This window comes from Danio aesculapii, chromosome 24 (assembly GCF_903798145.1).
Source record: "Danio aesculapii chromosome 24, fDanAes4.1, whole genome shotgun sequence".
Taxonomy (NCBI): Eukaryota; Metazoa; Chordata; class Actinopteri; order Cypriniformes; family Danionidae; genus Danio; species Danio aesculapii.
This window is the reverse complement of record NC_079458.1, coordinates 6,620,065-6,641,593: the sequence shown is the minus strand read 5'-3', so window position 1 is coordinate 6,641,593 and position 21,529 is coordinate 6,620,065. Positions and strand designations below refer to the sequence as shown.

Here is a 21,529-nt window from a genome sequence, read left to right as displayed (position 1 = left end):
TGTATTAATTACTGTCATAAATTCACTTACCCTTTAATACGTTTTGGTGCGATTATCACTCACCATTTAAAAAACATGACTGAATGTTTTGAATAAAAAGCTGTGATGTAGCCGTGGCAGGATCAATTTTGGCATGGCGCCCCGCCATGGAAGAATGAATGTAGCGGAAACCATGGAATCAAATAAGAAAATTAAAATGAATGAGTAAATGAGTCAATTTTTGAGTACTTTAAAATGTAAAAAAAGAAATATTCGTTCACATGTGTTCTATATATATATATATATATATATATATATATATATATATATATATATATATATATATATATATATATATATATATATATATATATATATGTGTGTGTGTGTGTGTGTGTGTGTGTGTGTGTGTGTGTGTGTATACATGGTTTCCGCTACATTCGTTCTTCCATGGCGGGGCGCCACGCCAAAATTCATCCCGCCACGGCTACATTACAGCTTCTCATTCAAAACATTTAATTTTTTTTATAGCAGGTGATAATCTCACCAAAACGTATTAAAGGGTAAGTGAACTATAACAGCGCGAACTTTTCTGTAACCGACCGTAGTAGTGCTGTGCATCATTTGTTTAACACTTTAAGGTTACGTGCTGACTGACTGGCTGGCTGACTGACAGGTGCGTGAGGCCAGCAAACACAACATATAGCAGTTTCTCTGTAGGTCTGTATAACGCTCTGTAGGTCTATTGGAGACATTTATAAATATTCCTTGGGGGGGGGGGGGGGGTAGTCGTGTCGGGGAGGGATATCACAAACGTTTATACACTGTTCTAAGCATAGTCTTGCATCTCTAAGCATGGCATCTCTTTGGGAGATCAAAACGGGTTTATGAGGGCGGACCGGGGCTGGCGGACACGCCGTTGCAAAACCGCCCAAATTTTCACTACCTGCCTGTGTTACTTTTTACCCACTAAAATATTTTCAAAACCACCCAATCTGGCAACACGTATTTGAGGGCGCGCGAGAAGCTTTGTGCACGAGCAGAGGAAATCGGATATATATATATATTATATAGTGAGAGAGAGAGAGAGAGAGAGAGAGAGAGAGAGAGAGAGAAAGAAAGAGAGAGAGAGAGACTATTAATTAATTAAATTTACAAAAATAGAACTATATCATGATATATATCGTAATCAGGATATGAGCACAAAGAACATTTCCATAAAAAAAAACAAATACAATCCTTAGAATGTGTACATAAAATGATATATATTTTTTATATTAAATACATAATTTTTTTTACCAGTCAGAGAAACTTTGCATGCACTTCTGCTCTTCCTCTCTGATGTTTGCAGTTTCTGAAGAAAAAAACAAACAAAAAATTACATTCAGTCCATTAGTGTAGCAGAGCAGTAGCATTACAGTAACAGTACATAGAAAATGATGTACTAATATGTAAACTAAACATTATTATGATCTAAGGCTTAATAATGAGTTAAGGTATGTGCTAATCATGAACTAGCTTTATCTCTAACATGAGTCACAGAAGTTCATGTGTGAATAATGGCTACCTTAATTACTTGTTAGTTCATGTTTGTTAATTTAGTTTACATTAAATGTAACCAACATGAACTCTGTTAATGTATCTTTATGTCATGACTTTACTTGGAGGGGCACATTATTATTAACTCCTGTGTTTGACCTGTTCATTTTGATGTAGACAGAACACGTTTCTATTGGTCTTCAATGTAAACACACATTTGATGGATGTGCATTCACCTTTATTTGTATAGCGCTTTTACAATGTAGATTGTGTCAAAGCAGCTTCACATAAAAGGTCATAGTAAATAGGAACAGTGTAGTTCAGTTTGTAGCGTTTATGTTCAGTTTAGCTCAGTTCAGTGTGGTTTAATAATCACCACTGAGAGTCCAAACACTGAAGAGCAAATCCAACGATGCGCAGTTCTACAGATCCCATACCAAGCAAGCTAGTGGCGACACCGGAGAGGGAAAAAAAACTTCACTAATTGGCGAAAGTGAAGAAAAAAAACCTTGAGAGAAACCAGGCTCAGTTGGGCACGATCATTTTAATTTCTCCGCTGGCCAAACGTCTTGTGCAGAGCTGCAGTCTCAGTGGCGGAGGCTGGAAGCTGGCCTCAGCGAAGACTCGTCTGTCTCTGGAGCTTCACAGTAATCAGTCTCATGTTCTCCACTCCTCTATGACCACCACAGCAGCTGCTCAGGATACGGCGTGGTCCAGGATATGGAAACCTTGGGATCATCTCTTCGTTGGTCTTGGATTGAATCAGTGACTCTGCATAGTCTGAGGGCCTCTGGAAGAGTATCCCCAGGTGGAAATGGAGAATAAAGAAAATAATTAGCGTAGCTGCTGTTCATAGTGTATATAAATAGATGCAGAAACCTGTGTGGAAACCCGCTAAGTGGTGCACCGAGTGTATGCTTTACTAAACAGATGGGTCTTTAATCTAGTTTTGAATTGGGAAAGTATGTCTGAGCCTCGGACGTTATCAAGAAGGCTATTCCAGAGTTTAGGAGCTATAAATGAGAAGGCTCGACCTCCTTTACTCGACTTTGATATTCTACCAGAAGCCCTGAGTTTTAAGAACTTAGAGCGAGTTGGATTGTAGCAAGACAGAAGATTGGTTGGATAAACAGGAGCTAGATTATTTAAAGCTTTATATGTAAGAAGCAATATTTTAAATTCAATACGAAACCTAACAGGCAGCCAGTGTAAGGAGGATAAAATTGGGGTGATGTGATCATATTTTCTAGACCTGGTAAGAACTAGCTGTTTTGTACTAGCTGAAGTTTGTTAATAGAGGATGCTGGGCAGCCAGAAAACAGTGCATTACAGTAGTCCAGCCTAGAAGTCATAAAATCATGGACTAGCTTTTCTGCATTTGAGATGGGTAGGATACTTCGTGACTTAGCGATAATGTGCATAACTGTTATGTTTAAACACAGGAGTTCATGAGAAAGAGTTAATGATAATTTATGTGCCCCTCCAAGTAAAGATAAAGATTACATTTCATAAAGATACATTAACAGATCATTAGTTTGTGTTAGTTAGATTTAGCTAAAACTAAAGTGTTAATTAATACACTAATTAACAAACATGAACTAACAAGTAATTAAGAAAGCCATTAAGTGATTCATGTTGTAGTTAAAGTTCATGATTAGCACAAGCCTTGACTCATCATTAGTTCATAACGAAGTAACATTTACATATTAGTACATCATTATTCATGTACTGTTACTGCAAAGTGCTACCAGTATTAGTTATTAAGTATTAACGTAACACACATGGATGACGGCGCTGTCCAGAAAACTGTCTCCACATGTCTCCCATGACTTTGAGGCAGGAGTGGACGTTCTGGCTTTTCCTCCTTTTCTGAAATTGTTCTTCACATCATCTGGGAATAACACACACCTCATGTCCAGGGTTTTCTTACGCTGAAACCACACACACACACACAAACATGAAATATATACACAAGCACAGATGTAGAAAACATTAAGAGAGCACTTGAGTTTGTGGCATATAAGAACACAAATGTGTATGGGTGTGTATGACAAAAAGTAGACAAATGTGTGACAAGTAGTACAGGAGAAAGTGAATGTGTATGGGAATGACACAGGTAGTACAGGAGAAAGTGAATTATGAGGACACAGCCCATGTGCCCTTTTTTAATAAGGTTTATATTATATAAGCATACAGAATGAGGTTTTTAGAAAGTAAAAAATTGTCGATTTTTCTGTAGGGGGTATGGTTAAGTGTAAGGGCAGGGGTCACCAATCTCAGTCCTGGAGGTCCGGTGTCCCTGCAGGGTTTAGCTCCAACTTGCCTAAATACACCTACCTATTTGTTTCAAGTATACCTAGTGAGACCGTGATTAGCTTGTTCAGGTGTGTTTGATTAGGGTTGGAACTTGGAGCTGAAATCTGCAGCACACCACCACTCCAAGAAAAAGTCTGGTGACCCCTGGTGTAGGGTGGGAAAAAAATACAGTTTGGAATATATAAAAAGACAATTACACCTATGAAATGTGCCCAGAGCTCACATAAAACGTGTTTGTACTGTATGTTTGTGAGTAAAATGCTAATATTATTTTATTCTATAAATGTCCTATGTGTGTATGTAAAAAATTTAGTTGTGGCCCTCATACATAGTCTATGCAAGCTTACCATTGTACGATAGCACAGCACTATCCCTGATTGTATCACCCATTATTGTTATCTATTTATGTATGTATTTGTGTGTGTGTGTGTGTGTGTGCGCGCGTGCATGTATATATATATATATATATATATATATATATATATATATATATATATATATATATATATGAAGTCAGAATTATTAGCCCCCCTTTGAATTTTTTTTCTTTTTTAAATATTTCCCAAATGATGTTTAACAGAGCAAGGAAATTTTCACAGTATGTCTGATAATATGTTTTATTTCAGCTAGAATAAAAGCAGTTTTTAATTTTTTAAACACCATTTTAAGGTCAAAATTATTAGCCCCTTTAAGCTGTATTTTTTTTGATAGTCTACAGAACAAAAACCTCATTATACAATAACTAATTACCCTAACCTGCCTAGTTAACCTAATTAACCTAGTTAAGCCTTTACATGTCACTTTAAGCTGTATAGAGGTGTCTTGAAAAATATCTAGTGAAATCTCATTTTATTCAATTTAGCCATTTTGTTCTGGTATTTTTCTTTGTTGTCTTTAGTATTTTTATTATCATTACTGTTAATATATTAGACAGTGTATTCAGGGTTTGTTGAAGTGGGTTTATAAAAAATATCTCAGTATAAACAATGACATCTGAACTCATAAAAATAAAGGAGAAAAAAAAATTCCGTCGTTTTACAGAAATACAGATATCGAAAGTTTTTCAAGAATATAAGAACTCTTGCTTAACGTTACATATTTTCATGACTTTTTCCATTTAATAACGTGGATGATTACTATTTATTGATTTTAGTTTTTATTTTCCCATAAATCTGAAGTCGACTAAGCTCTCTCAGACTGAGAAATGTCCGATATAGTAAAATTAATCCAAATATACTAATATAACAATCACTTAGTAACTAAATAATTCATCATACAGTAGTACAAACACTATTTTTCTAAATGAAATCAGATATGAAACATTCAGAATGTTGCTAGTTAATTTATATTTGTATAATTTTCCACAGCGCCTCCATTATAATGATTTTTGTGAATAAACACACTCAGAAATGAACTGACGCTGAATAAAAACATTCAAGTGGTTCACTTAAACATCTGAAACACATACAAAGTTTGAGGAAGTCTCTTTACAGAGTGTTTGCCGGTCGCTTACCTTCCCCATGATGTCAAGCAAACGTTTGTCTCCAACGGGGCTTGTTTTCTTATTAAATTATATCTGTTTACATTGTTGTAATGTAGTTAAACTAAAAACCGCACAGAGGCTCTTCTTCGGTTCGTCTCTCCCGCTCTTTTGATTTGTGACGCTGCACGTTACTGACACTTGGCGGTCAGACTGAGCACTAATACCTACCAAAATAAATCCAAAATACTACTAATAACCAAGATTGGGTTCTCTAATTATCTCTGGTATTAATTTTACAGGGCAGAGCTGTAATGACAAGACTTTAAGAACGTTAGTAAATACATAGCTTTTCCCTTTCAAAGTTAAGAAGAGACCCCTTGTTTTGATTTTCCTGAAGACAAGGTGAATTTTCTCTCTTTTCCACTTTTACCAAAGGCTAAAGAAGTTCAGTTTATAAATGGTAAATTATTAACAATATTTATCCTTGTAATGAGTCCTTCAGACTTAGATTTAACATGGATTGTAATGTTTGTACCGTTTGTGAAGCAGACATAGAGGAACATGTTTTATTTATGCAAATTTCTGCAAAAACGTTTTGGGATGACATTTCTGTTTGGTTAAGATTGAAGTATTTGATGCCTGATTTTGATTTTAAAACTGTAAAATATTTATCTTTTTGTCAGAACTCTGATGTGGGATTTGTGGTTGACAATATTGTGACTTTGGCAAATTATTTCATCCATAAATGCAGATCTTCTAACAACCCTTCACTTTTTTTTGTTTTTCCATTGATTTAATGGTCTTCTTCAACTCTTTAAAGCTTTTGCGACATAAAAAGCTCTTAAACTATATAGTCTGCTACAGGTACTTTTTGATGATTAACCCCCTTGTTTTGTATTGCACTGTATTTGACTATTTATTTATTCTTTATTTATTTCTTTTGTTTTTGTTATGCTGCTATTTTGACTTCCTGGTTGATTAAGATGTTTTACTGTTGGTTATTATTATTATTATTTTTTTTGTATGTTCTGAAAAGAAATTAATAATAAAAAAACTAATAATATTTGAAACAATGATACATTTTTCCATGAAATGTGCTATTTTTCTTCATATCTGTCATGTATTTTGATAAAATGTGCAAGGAATCTTTTATGTATTAGCAACAAACATCTCCAAAAAGTCTCCGGATTTTAGATTGTTTACTTTGACCCCATTCTAAACATTTACTTTCAAAGAAAAAGTCCTATACATTGTAATTAATTGGTTAAATAAAAAATTGTTTTGATTTTATTTTACGTTTTGATTTATATATATATACTTTTTTTTAGGAAATAAAAATATTTATGTTTAACTTTTTTTCTCATTTTATTTAAAATCTATAAACATTTATGAAACAGCGAAATATGTATAACAATATAATATATATTATAATAATATATACATCTCAGGATTTTGGATTATATAAAACTTTTAAAATCTAGAAACATTTATGAAACAGGGAAGTAATATATTATAGTATATAATAAAATGTAAGTCTCAGGATTTTTGATTGATTACTTTGACCCCATTCTTCTGATTTCAAAGAAAAAGCCTCCTACATTGTAAATAAATGCTTAAATGAAAAAAAAAAAGGTTATTTTTTTACAGTTTGCTTTAAATATGTATATATTTAGGAAATAAAACATTTATTAATGTTTCAAATTTTTCCTATTTTATATAAACATTTAAAATCCATAAACATTTATAAAACTGGGAAATATAGATATAATAATATAATATATAACAATATATGAGATTCGGGATTTTGGATTGTTCACTTTGACCACATTCTAGACGTTTGATTTCAAATAAAGTCTCCTACATTATAAATAAAAGCTTAAATAAAATACATATAGTAATTTCTGAATTATACATCTTGATTTAAATATATTTACTGTTTCTCTTCTTTTTTTTCTAATTATATGTAAACATTTAAAATCGACAAACATTTATGAAACGCATATAATATATACACCCAAATAATATAATATATAGATACATATTTACCTAATGCTTACAACACAATCTACCAGTTAGGGATTTTATCATTTTATAGATCATTCAGAATCTTACAAACGATTTTAGAAATGAGTTTACTTTAAGTACACTATAAGATTCAGTACAATATATAATCAGTAAAAACTATTTTAAAATTATCAAATATATAAAACAAGACAAAAAAGTAACTGCATAGCTAACAAAATTAATCATTTTATCCTAAATTAACATCAACTTAACAATGAAAACAAATAATTTCTTCCTTTTGTAAGTGAAAGGGTTTTATTAGGGCAAGTCTATCCATATCTCCAGACTTTTAAACAGCAAGTTAAACATACAAAAAAAAAACATTTAACATAATTTGTTTTATTGTTTTTTTTTTTTCCTTCTTTTTTTATTAAATATGTAAAAAGCAGGTCAAGTTATTCACAAATAAAATGCAAACATGCAACACATTCGGGGAATGCATAAGGGGAGATACTGTAAGGGAAATAAAAAGAAAACATTGTCTATTTATAATTATTAACAGTACATATGTTTACATTCCTTTCCATTGTACACAATAATAAAATGACGTAAGCGTTGACCTGTGGAGAATATTGACGGATATCAGGAGATCACGAGAATGCGGTTTTCTGTCCTGTGCTTCAGGACAAACAGCGAAATAAAAACTTCAATGTGCATCATTTCCTTAAGATGATGGCTGTGGTTCTTTCCTACTGTACATGTAAAGTAAAACAGATGCAGGTTACAGACTGCACAGTCCAAATGAAATGCTTACTATCCAACACTGAGATCGGCTTTTAAAAATGACCTAATTTAGTCTAAAATAAACTGCGTGGGTTTAACTCCCAATATGCATTACAATCTAATGCAAAATTTACCATGGTAATCAATCGGTTCACAAATGGTAGCTTAATAGCTCTTTGCGCTACTCTTATTGCATTATATTTAAAACTTGAAGGTTCAGAACATAACCAGCTTAAGCAATAGGAAGAAAGTCAATTCTCCTTAAAGGAACACTACGTTTGTTTTGGAAATAGGCTCAAAGAGGTAAACAGTTCATTTTTACCATTTGTGAATCCATTCAGCTGATCTCGGAGTACGGTGGGAGCACTTTTAGCTTAGCTTAGCATAAATCATTGAATCGGATTAGACCATTAGCATCTCAAAAAAGACTAAAGAACTTAAATACTTTTTTTCCTATATAAACTTGGACCGATTTGACCATACCTACCAACACTCTCGTTTTTTCTGGGAGTTCTTTCACACCCATCTCACGCCGCCCTCCCATTTATTTTTATTTCTCCCGGGAAACTCTCATAATATTTATAGTTACTTTTTGTCCATGTTTTTGTCAGGTTGCCAGATCTCAAAAAAAGTTTATCACCTCACTAAATTGACCAAACATTCAAATCTTGAAGCATTTTTACTTTAATCTTGCCACATACATTACAACCTAGCTGCGCTGCTGATTTCTGTGCGGGTGGTTGATGTGGGATTTGCACGCCAACGGTCGCAACGCAAGTAGCATACTCTTATTCTGGCGTAATAATCAACAAACATTGCAGTAGACACAATGTCTTTACAGAGTCAAGCTTTAATTAAGAAAAATATCAAAACTCTTCGGTCATTTGAGTGAGATGCTAACGGTCTAATCTGATTCCATGATCTATGCTAAGCTAAGCTAAAAGTGCTCCTGCCAGACTTAAAGATCAATAAAATGGATTAAATATGGTAAAACTTAACTCTTTAACTCCATTAATTAGTAAAAGGAGCCTATTTTCATAAAAAAGTGGTGTGTTCCTATATATAATGTGTTGTTGAGATGAAAACCAGCAGGAGGAAACATCAGCAAACTGCAGGTGTAATAAAAACCCAATGCATTGCTGTTGTCACAGGATTCACACAAACAACATTCACCATTTAAGCTGATGTTGAGAATAGTCATGATGCGATCAAACCGGGCTGCAAAATGAAACGACCAACACAAAAGACGGGTTTGAGCGTTTGGCCGACTGATCTCTCACTCCTTCATGATGAGAGCAACTGAGAAATGAACCGTTGTGAGTCTGAGAGAATGAAGCTGAAGCAGTGTGTGTGTGTGTGTGTGTGTGTTCAGTATTCGTCCTGTGTGTCGTCTGGAACGTCCTCCTCCTGAGCCGGAGCCTCGTGCTCCTCTCCACCTGCCTCCTGATCAACAACACCGAAAAACACACACACACAAACAAAAAAAATGACTTGTTTAGAAGTTTGCAAATATCTACTACACTGAATTATGATCATTAAAATTATATTTATAAATCTCAATATCATCAGAAGGTGAATGCAGACTTCAGGCTGACAATGCAACTATGCATTTTAAAACAGCATCATATTTAAAGAAATACCATCAAGGATTATATGAGAAAATATTATAAGCAAGATATAAGTAGAAAACGAAAAAAAAATTAATTAGCTAATGGTGTGATGCTTATTAAATAGAACAAGAGGCATATTTAAAATGTAAATAAATAAATAAATAAATAAATAAATGGTGTGATGCTTATTGAATAGAACTAGCAGGCACATTTAAAATATAAAACAATAAAATAAAAATAAATAAATAAATGGTGTGATGCTTATTAAATAGAACAAGCAGGCACATTTATTTTTTAGTCACATTTAATTACTTTTTAGGGGTTTTCACCTTTAATGTTATAGGACAGTGAAGGACAGACAGGAAAGCATTGAGAGCAGAGAGAAGGGAAGGATCGGCATATAATTCTAAAATTATAAAATTAAAAAATTTATAAAATCAATTATTAAATACATTTGAAAGTGTTACCAAATAAACTTATAATAATAATGATGATGATGATGATAAATGCTAATTATAAAATTGATAATGCTAACAACAACAACTATAATAATAATAATAATAATAATAATAATAATAATGATGATGATAATAAATGCTAATTATAAAATTGATAATGCTAACAACAACAACTATAATAATAATAATGATAAATGCTAATTAAAAAAATGAAAATGCTAACAATAATAAAAACAACTATAGTATTAATAATAATAATAATAACAACAACAACAATAATAAACTAGAACAATTAACTAGAACAAGCAGGCACATTTAATAAATAAATAAATAAATAAATAAATAAATAAATAAATAAATAAATAAATAAATAAATAAATAAATAAATAAATAAATAAATTGTGTGTTGCTTATTAAATAGAACAAGCAGGCACATTGAATAAATAAATAAATAAATAAATAAATAAATAAATAGTGTGTTGCTTATTAAATAGAACAAGCAGGCACATTTAATAAATAAATAAATAAATAAATAAATAAATAAATAAATAAATAAATAAATAAATAAATAAATAAATAAATAAATAAATAGTGTGATGCTTATTAAATAGAACAAGCAGGCACATTTAATAAATAAATAAATAAATAAATAAATAAATAAATAAATAAATAAATAAATAGTGTGATGCTTATTAAATAGAACAAGCAGGCACATTTAAAATATAATTAAATGAATAAATAAATGGGTGCACTGTCTTAGGAATATAAAATGTTATGAATAACAAATGTAAATATAAAATAATACAAATAAAAAAACATTTAAAAAAACACTTTAAAATAACAGTCCATTAGTTAATGCATTTACTAACATGAACTAAGCATGAACAATCTTGCACTGCATGTATTAATCATAGTTCCACATTTACTAATGCACTATTAAAATATTAAACTGTGCTGAAATATAATGCTAACAATAACAATAATAATAATAATAATAATAATAATAATAATTACAGTGATGGTTTAAAAAAAGAAACAAGAGCATAAAATGTAATGAAAAATAATTATAAATAATAATAATAATAATAATAATAATTTAAAAATAATAATACAAAATAAAAGCACCATCTATAATAAAATGTGTGCTGAAAATTAAAAACGCTGCTGTTGTGCGGCTCTGACCTGGTCGTCTGCGGAGTACAGCACCTCCATGAGTCTCTCGACGAAGGGTCCGTTGTCCTGGCCCTGCTCCTGACACAACAGCTCCACTTCCCGTAGCTTCCCGAAGTAGAAATCCCTCTCCTTCTCCACTCCTTCAAGTGCCAGCTTTAATGTGTTCATCTGCGGCAGCCGAGAGAGACACACACACACACACGCACAGTATCAGAGGAAGCACTCTTATGACAATTATATGTCTAGGAAAAAGAAAAACAGCTCACAAGATGCTGACTAGAGGCGCACAATGCAATGCCAAGTAGGTTTATATATAAGCATAAAGGCTGAAAAACATCCAATCAGACAAATGTCTTCTAAAATTATCCGTCTCATTCAGCGCTTCTGTTCTCAGCCTGTCTATTCAAAGCTTTTAATAGCGTTAATAATGTTAGTGGAGTCCACCTGTTCGTTTAGTTGTGTTACTTGGGCTTCCAGCTCCTTCTCGCCCTTCGCAGGAGTCGCCGACATCACCGGGAGCTTTTTGGCAGAGGAGGGCCGGGAGGTGGAGGTGGAGGTGGAAGTGGAGGATTTAGGGGTGGAACTGGTTGATCTAGTAGCTCCTGCACACAAGTTAACCAATGCCATGATGCTCAGAGTTTAGTAGATGACACAATGAGAGCTGATTAATTCCAGCGGTGTAAAAAGTGACCTGATTCTCATAAATGATGCACATGTGAATTATAGACAATGAGTGAAAACTGTACTCAATATTTACTATACAACACTATTATTATTATTCTACGAAAACCACTACTACAAGGATTATTAATACGATGACTACTACTACAATGACTGCGAAGACAATGACGACTACTATTATTACGACAACTACTACGACAACGACTACTACTACTATTGCTACTACGACGACTACCACTATGACGATTATTACTACTATGACAACAATTCTACTACTTGGAAGACAACTACCACTACGACGATTACTACTACAACGATGACCACTACGACTTCTATGACGACGACTACGACGAGTACTACTATGACGACTACTTCTTCGATGATACTGACGACTACTACAACAACAACTACTACTACTACAATTACGAAGACAACTACTACTACGACGACGACTACTACACTACAATTCCGAAGACGACTACTACTACTATGACGAAGACGACAATGATGACTACTACTACGACAAAGATGACTACTATTACTACTACGACGACAACGCCGACGACTAAAACTACTAATATTACGGAGTACTGTGAGAGTAGGAGGCGGGGCTTTCTTTTTTTCACATTGTTCCTTCATAACTAATTATTGGTAAATGGGGAGTGGTTAAAAATATTGTGGCTGAAGCGTCAAACTGATGCTATCAGAGAAGGATGTCCAAACATTCCAAGCAAATGGATGATTTGATTGAAGATTACCGAAACAAACTTTTTTTTTTGTTGCATGGATTAATTGTTCACCTTAAGAATAACAATGCAGGTTAGCAAAATAAACCTCATAAGATTCATAAATATTGATTTCAGACAGACTTCAAGCAGTAAGAAAGCAAAAGAACAATCTTGCTGCATTGTATACTTCATTATACCATTACAAATTGGTCAGAATAATACGTGTTTTAATTAGAATCAGGGTTATTCCAGCAGATATTGATTCATTAACTCATCAAGTTTAAACATTGGTATTGTGTATCCGAAAACTAAGATATATACAGTTGAAGTCAGAATTATTAGCCCCCCTGAATTATTAGCCCCCTGTTTATTTTATTCCCCAAATTTGTTTAACGGAGCAGATTTTTCTCAACACATTTCTAAACATAATAGTTTTAATAACTCATCTCTAATAACTGATTTCTTATATCTTTGCCATGATGACAGTAAATAATATTTGACTAGATATTTTTCAAGACACTTCTATACAGCTTATAGTGACATTTAAAGGCTTAACTAGGTTAATTAGGTTAACTAGGCAGGTTAGGGTAATTAGGCAAGTTATTTTATAACGATGGTTTGTTCTGTAGACTATCAAAAAAATATAGAGCTTAAAAGGGGCTAATAATTTTGTTATTAAAAACTGCTTTTATTCTAGCCAAAATAAAACAAATAAGACTTTCTCCAGAAGAAAAAATATTATCAGACATACTGTGACAATTTCCTTGCTCTGTTAAACATCATTTGGGAAATATTTAGAAAAAAATTAATAAAAATAAAAAAATAAAAAAATAATAAATGAAAGGGGGGCTAATAATTCTGACTTCAACTGTATAAAACAAAAATCATATTTGATGTTTTACTCTAACACATCTAAAAATATTAAGCGGTCTCTTTATTTATTATTTTTTTCAATAGCTGTATAACAAGCTGAAACAATGCAGTTTAAAAACAGGTTACTGGTTTTTGGCATGCTAAGCAGGCACATTTACCAATTTTAATGTTCATCAGATGGAAGAAATCATAGAAAAGAAAAAAAAATACAATGTAAGCAATACTTTTTTTAGTTTCAATAAAAATGTAAGGAGTTAAAAAATAGTTTCTTTTTCAGATAGATATGTAATAATAAAATTAGCCAGTTTGACTTGTAATTGGGCTTAGTATAATTCCCTAAAAATAATGCTTCAAAGTTTAGTTCACCCAAAAATAAATGAATGAATGATTAAAATTAAATAAAAATTACAAATAATTAATTAAAATAAATAAATACATAAATTTACATTTAGTCATTTAAATAAATAAATAAATAAATAAATAAACAAACAAATCTCACCATTCATACTTTTTTTTTTGCTTCTGTTAGACAACACAAAATATTCTAATGCATGTTTTAAAAAATTGCCACTGACATCTATAGTAGGAACAACAATACTTTGAAAGTCAATGGCTGTTCTTTCCAACATTCTTTAAAGCATCTTCCTTTGTGTTCAACAGAAGAAACAAACTCAAACAGGTTTGAAACAAATGGAGGATGCGTACATGATGACAGAATTTCCATCTTTAGGTTAACCGTCCCTTTAATGACAGTATTTTACACCCTTGATTAACTCTGATTAATAGATGATGTGTTCAAGCTGGTGAACAGACCTGCAGTGGGAGAGCTGGCGGCGTGGTGGGATTTCTTTGGCAGGTTGAAGATCTGCTCGCCAGGGTCTGGAGGGGGAATGGCGTCCTGTCCCTGTCTGGCCTCCACCGGGTCGTACTCTTTACCGTCGTAATTTGCATCAAAGAACTTCTTGAACCACTGAATGAAGTCCAGGTTGTCTTGAAATCGACCCTTGACGAGCTTCTCTACGGGGATAATCTGAAAGCAGGGTATATGAGCGATTCCAGCGTCATGGATGTGACATTTGCAGTAAAAACGCAAAACAAATTCACAGAGAAAGTATATGTTAACATACTATTGAAACATCATTTATATTCTCCAAAACACCTAACCACAGAGATATAGGATCAGAAAAACGCCAATCTGTCAACAGTTTTATGATTTAATGGAGGGAAATAAACATGTTTTATGGATGTAACAAAAAAAAAGTCTGCTAGTTTACAGTTTACAACATATTTTGTAGAAATTGTGTGAATTAAACTGCAAAACACAAAAGAAACAATGCTAATCTAAAGGATAAGAGTTGCTCACTATAGAACAAAAAGATTCCTTGTATTTCATTTGACATTTTTGCATTTATGAGGAAAAAGCTTGGTTATGGATGTGACACCTCTCCATTATCGAGGTGGCATGTAAAATTGGCACTGCAGGAATGCGATAGTGTTCACCTATCTGCAACAAATCTTTCCAAGTCAAGTCTTCCCTACATCGCTCAAAAACTTCCAATGATGGATTAGCAACAAACCGCCACCTTGGAATTATAAGGTTTTATCTGCGTTCTGAATGATTTTCAGATATTGAGCTTCAAAGTTTTTGCATTCCATAGCAGACAGTACGTGTGTAACATTTGTTTTTTGTTTTTTAAGTCTTAAAATGTAAACAACTTATAAAAAACATCCCATAATGTAAATAAGTTGTCATTTAATAAGAATATGTCAATAACTCAATTTTGAACCTTATAATTTTAAGGTGACAAAATGTTTCTAAATCAAAAGTACTCATTAACCACATTTACATGAACACCAATAACTCGATTTTAATGCGATTAAGAGTTAACAATGTAAACAGCGATTTTTGATTCATTTAATTAGATTAAGGTCATAATCGAACTGAAGAGAAATCGTATGAAGACGTGTGGAGTATGCCGATTTTAGTCGCATTATTGAAGTGCATTACAGACACGTCAACACCCTAATCGAACTATTACCAAAGAGCGTAGAATCACCAACAGGCGACACTCACGTGCGATTTGGGAAACAGCCACTAGATGGCGCGGCGGCCATTTTGGAATGAAAGTTCCAATAGAACAACAGCATATTATAAGTCTGTAAAATAAACGATTAAAAGTGCTTGTGATAGTAAGTGTTGTATTGTCGTCTTTCAGGTTGTATCTCAGCTTTAACGTGCTTTTTAAATAAATAAATAAAAAACAAACTTGAACTTAAAAACCCAAACCACTTCCACACCTCTGCATTAGTCTTTCCTCTCTCATAAACTAATTCTTTTGCATCCTTCTGCGAAGGTGCTTAACCAATTGCTGAGCGCTAGCAGCGTGTCTGTGATGTACATCACCATGCAAGTGACAACACACTCTTTCTGACGGCTGAGCATTGAGCGTCATTCAGTGATACAATGTATAAGATCTTATAAATTCAGCTCTTATCCGGTAATTTATCCTTTGAATCAAATCTTTTAAATAGTAATCAGTTAAGTATCAATGATATGAAATTCATAGACAATAAATTTAATAATTGTTACATTAAAAAGTTATGCAGAACCACATTGTTGCCTAAAATGCAAATCTTTTTGGAATTCCTTATTTGAGCAAATTGAGTGGGAAAACGATTGGAACTTACCTAGTAAATACTGTCTCACCAATAAAGTTAAAGAAGTGACATATAAACTAATACATTTAATTTATCCAGTGAAAGAAGTGGTAAAAATTTTTTTTAGAGACTTGGAATCTGCGTGCACTTTTTGTGAATTAGAGGAGGAATCGATTAAACATCTATTTTTTGAATGCACATAAACCCAAATGATGTTCTATGTTGAATATCTTATATTTAAACTTACAAAATTTGAAATTCAGTTTTCATGTAAAGATATTTTTTTTGATTTACAACAATAATAACAAAACTTTGGAGCAGAATTTGTTTATTAATTTAATGATAATATATGGGAAGTACCATGTACACAAACAAAAATGGTCCAATGATAAGTCCAATATTCATTTGTTTAAAATTGATCTTAAGCATTATATAGAAACATATATAGAAAAATATATATAGAAAAATGCAATTTTGGAATCCTTTTCTTATACAAATTTTTTGTAATTTCTATATCCCCTGTAACTTTACTTTTATTTCATTTGTCTACTGATTTGTTCCTTTGATGTGAAAAAAAATGCAAACATTGTATTCCTCATTTTTTGTAGGCTATTGTTCTTGTTGTGCAATAAAAAAATAAATAATAAAAAAATAAATAAATAAAAATAAAATAATCAACAGATATTTTTATACAAAAAAATAAAAATAAAATAATCAACAGATATTTTTATACAAAAAAATAAATAAAAATGAAATAATCAACAGATATTTTTATACAAAAAATAAATAAAAATAAAATAATCAACAGATATTTTTATACAAAAAATAAATAAAAATAAAATAATCAACAGATATTTTTATACAAAAAATAAATAAAAATAAAATAATCAACAGATATTTTTATACAAAAAATAAATAAAAATAAAATAATCAACAGATATTTTTATACAAAAAATAAATAAAAATAAAATAATCAACAGATATTTTTATACAAAAAATAAATAAAAATAAAATAATCAACAGATATTTTTATACAAAAAATAAATAAAAATAAAATAATCAACAGATATTTTTATACAAAAAAATAAAAATAAAATAATCAACAGATATTTTTATACAAAAAAATAAATAAAAATGAAATAATCAACAGATATTTTTATACAAAAAATAAATAAAAATAAAATAATCAACAGATATTTTTATACAAAAAATAAATAAAAATAAAATAATCAACAGATATTTTTATACAAAAAATAAATAAAAATAAAATAATCAACAGATATTTTTATACAAAAAATAAATAAAAATAAAATAATCAACAGATATTTTTATACAAAAAATAAATAAAAATAAAATAATCAACAGATATTTTTATACAAAAAATAAATAAAAATAAAATAATCAACAGATATTTTTATACAAAAAATAAATAAAAATAAAATAATCAACAGATATTTTTATACAAAAAATAAATAAAAATAAAATAATCAACAGATATTTTTATACAAAAAATAAATAAAAATAAAATAATCAACAGATATTTTTATACAAAAAATAAATAAAAATAAAATAATCAACAGATATTTTTATACAAAAAATAAATAAAAATAAAATAATCAACAGATATTTTTATACAAAAAATAAATAAAAATAAAATAATCAACAGATATTTTTATACAAAAAATAAATAAATAAAAATAAGATCTTATAAATATAATTAAATCTATATATGTAAATTTCTATCGAAATACCGGAAATGAGTTTAAAAATCACCGTTATTGAAAAAATATATATATTGATATTGAATTATTGTCCAGCGCTGCAACAAACTAAACTAAATATGAAAAGAAAAGCATGAAAAGAAACATCTTCAATGTACCAAACGTCTTAACTAAACTACTCTAACTAAAAACAAAACATCCACAAAGCAGCAGGTTCTCCTGAACCTAATGAACTAATACAAAGATGAATTTCAGTGTTGTATTGTATATCGCGCGACTTACTCACTCCTACACCCTCTCTGAGGTATCACTCAAACATATCAGTTAACTGGACACTTTCACAAGCAAACACATTCTCTCAGACTAGCCCTCGCAAGAGAGACTGTCCTCACAGAGCCCCATAGAAAGAGTAAGAACGAGAAGGAGCGAGACAAGGAAAGAGATAGAGAGATCGCTATTGCAGTTTGGGCTCTGCTTTTAAATGCAGCGTCAGTGGGCAACATCATCAGCACGAAATGCGGATCCTCCAATGCCGTTCGTACCTGTAACACACGCATAAAGCGACACGCACACATATACCTGAAATACGCTCTGCAAGCGAACGTAACAGTGACTTTGGTAAATCAAATATAATTGTTTGAAAACACTGACAGACATTCTTGAGTGTTTTTACAGTACTATAAAATACAAGCCTACACAAAAAAACTTTAAAAGGGTTGAATTTTGGTGAAAACTTGAATTTTGGCTTTTTTGCATTTGAATTTTTGGCATAGAATTGCTCAAATACAGGAATCAGTGAAATTTATTCCCCTTTTAAGACTTTCCGTATATATTTGAAGACCTCATTGCAACTATGTTTCAACTGGTAATATTGGCAACATTTTTAACTTACAGTATATTGAGTTCAAGTCCAAGTACATTTATCTATAAAGCACATTTAAAAACAGCCACAAGACTGACCAAAGTGCAATACATAGAGTGCAGACAGAGTGTTTTGTATATATATGTATATATATATGTATATATATATATATATATATATATATATATATATATATATATATATATATGTATATATATATATATATATATATATATATATATATATATATATATATATATATATATATATATATATATATATGTATATATGTATATATATATATATATATATATATATATATATATATGTATATATATATATATATATATATATATATATATATATATATATATATATATATATATATATATATATATATATATATATACAAAAACAGAGCAAATTATAAAAACATAGAGGTAAAATCAAGAGAACCAACAGCAGCATACATTTAAAAATAAACAGTACATTTTTAATTTTTTATGAACTATCCCTTTAATAAATAAAAATAAATAAATAAATAATAAATAAATAAATAAATAAATCCTGAACTATTTCAATCAACAAGTCGTAGGTCAGATTAATATAAAAAATCTTAATATTTGAAAATAAATAGGCTTTTTAAGTCTTCAAGCGCTGTCACAAGCATCACTAACAATACAATATTCTTAAAATGCTTTCCATAAGACTAAATAATAAATAATCATTCACTGTATTTTGAGGTGTCCACAATAACAACATCATGCACGTTCATTATCTCTGCCTTACTGATTATCTGCACATGTCTAAAGCAAAGGATGAGGAAAATACCCTGATGGCTCACCTTATCAACATTCATCCGCTTAAAGGAGGCCTGCAGGAGCTTGAAGTTGTGGATGTATTCATGCTCCAGCTTGGCCTGGAATTTCACCTTCTTAAGACTGATACAGCCGGGAAACAGCATGTCCATGAACTGACAGTACGCCGCTCCTGGAAAACAATGCACAGAGATGAAATCATTTAAGCCAGACTTTTAACAACCGGTCTAAATTAAAGGGAAAGTTCGTCCAAAAATTATAATGTACTATTTACTCATCCTCAAGTGAGTAAACCAAACCTTTATAATGTCTTTCTACTGTTGGACACAAAAGAAGATGCTTAAAGAAAGCTGAAAACCTGTAGATACTGACTTACATAGTAGGAAAAACAAATACTATGGAGGTTAATGGTTACAGGTTTCCAGCATTCTTCAGAATATCTTCTTTTCTGTTCAACAGAAGAAACTCAAAGGTTCGAAACCACTTGGATGGAGCGTAAAAAGTGAGTACATTTACATTTTTGGGTGAATTATACCTTTAAGGTGGCCTACGACGTGTCCCAGATATTGATTAAAATAGATCTGACTCATTATAGGCCTGTTTTACATTTAAAGGTATAGTTCACACACAAAAAAATATTTAAGTTTTAATTTGGTTTGTTTAATTTTTATTTGATTTTCACCCTGAAGTTGACTTCCATAGTAGGAAAAACGACAATATATTGAAGTCAATGGTTACAGGTTTCAAGCTTTCCTCAAAATATTTAGTTTTTGACACCAATATTACAATGTAGGACTCATTTGTAGTTATAATACTGCAAATTACAATTGTATAAATTGTGACAAGTATATTTAGGCAAGGCAAGGCAAGTTTATTTATATAGCACATTTCATACACAGTGGCAATTCAAAGTGCTTTACATAAACAGGAATAAAAGAAACAAGTATAAGAGAAATAAAAACAAATAAAAAAATGGTAAAAAAAATAAAATAAATAAGCATAAAAACAGATAAAATGTGTTATAAAAGAATAAAAAAGAAGAGAAAAATAGAATAGTGCGATCTGTCGGACGTAGTACAGTGCTCATTGAGTAAAGGCAAAGCTAAACAGATGTGTTTTCAGTCTTGATTTGAACGTGCCTAATGTTGGAGCACATCTGATCATTTCTGAAAGCTGATTCCAGCAGTGAGGGGCGCAGAAGCTAAAAGCTATATTTGATTTACATCAAATATTACTTCAAGTTCATTACACTAAAGAGTAAAAGTTGTGCGAACTCAAAATAGACTATATTAAACAACTCGAACAGCCTGTGGTTAAACTTCTGACTGACCTATGACCATTAAGACTGCATTGCTTTCATTCACATTCATCAGGGGTCGACACAGCGGAATAAACCACCAACTTATTCAGCATATGTTTCACACAGCGGATGCCCTTCCAGCTGCAACCCAGTACTGGGAAACATACATACACGCTCATTCACACTTCGGCTAATTGAGTTTATCCAATTCACCTGTAATGCATGTGTTTGGACTGTGGGGGAAACCGGAGCACCCGGAGGAAACCCATGCCAACATGGGGAGAACATGCAAACTCCACACAGAAATATCAACTGACCCAGCCGGGACTCGAACCAGCAAGCTTTTTGCTTTGAGGCAACTAACTGCTGAGCCACCGTGTCACCACTGCATTGCTTTATTTAAATGTTATGCGAAACACCTTATTTACTTGTTTAATATAGTTTCATTACATTTTCAGTTGTAAAATCTTGTTTGTACATTTTAGTATGAATTACTTAACCTCCAATAATGGTTGAGATTAGGGGTGGGGTTTGGGGACACGC

The 21,529-nt window shown here is 31.3% G+C and overlaps 2 protein-coding genes across 3 annotated transcripts in view; both read right to left on the bottom strand.

Moving 5' to 3' along the window:
• spidr (scaffold protein involved in DNA repair) overlaps positions 1-5,467 on the bottom strand; it is a 105,855-nt gene extending 100,388 nt beyond the window's left edge. The window contains exons 1-3 of the mRNA XM_056450222.1: positions 5,348-5,467; positions 3,300-3,449; positions 1,279-1,333 (exon numbers count right to left, since the gene is read on the bottom strand). Coding sequence (XP_056306197.1) covers positions 1,279-1,333; positions 3,300-3,449; positions 5,348-5,356 — 214 coding nt within the window. The 5' untranslated portion in view covers positions 5,357-5,467. The remainder of the gene's footprint in view (positions 1-1,278; positions 1,334-3,299; positions 3,450-5,347) is intronic.
• Positions 5,468-7,609: 2,142 nt separating this feature from the next.
• mapre2 (microtubule-associated protein, RP/EB family, member 2) overlaps positions 7,610-21,529 on the bottom strand; it is a 34,144-nt gene continuing 20,224 nt past the window's right edge. For both annotated transcript variants that reach the window (XM_056450569.1, XM_056450568.1), the window contains exons 3-7: positions 19,713-19,858; positions 14,441-14,657; positions 11,790-11,947; positions 11,355-11,513; positions 7,610-9,547 (exon numbers count right to left, since the gene is read on the bottom strand). In XM_056450569.1, coding sequence (XP_056306544.1) covers positions 9,473-9,547; positions 11,355-11,513; positions 11,790-11,947; positions 14,441-14,657; positions 19,713-19,858 — 755 coding nt within the window. In that variant the 3' untranslated portion in view covers positions 7,610-9,472. The remainder of the gene's footprint in view (positions 9,548-11,354; positions 11,514-11,789; positions 11,948-14,440; positions 14,658-19,712; positions 19,859-21,529) is intronic.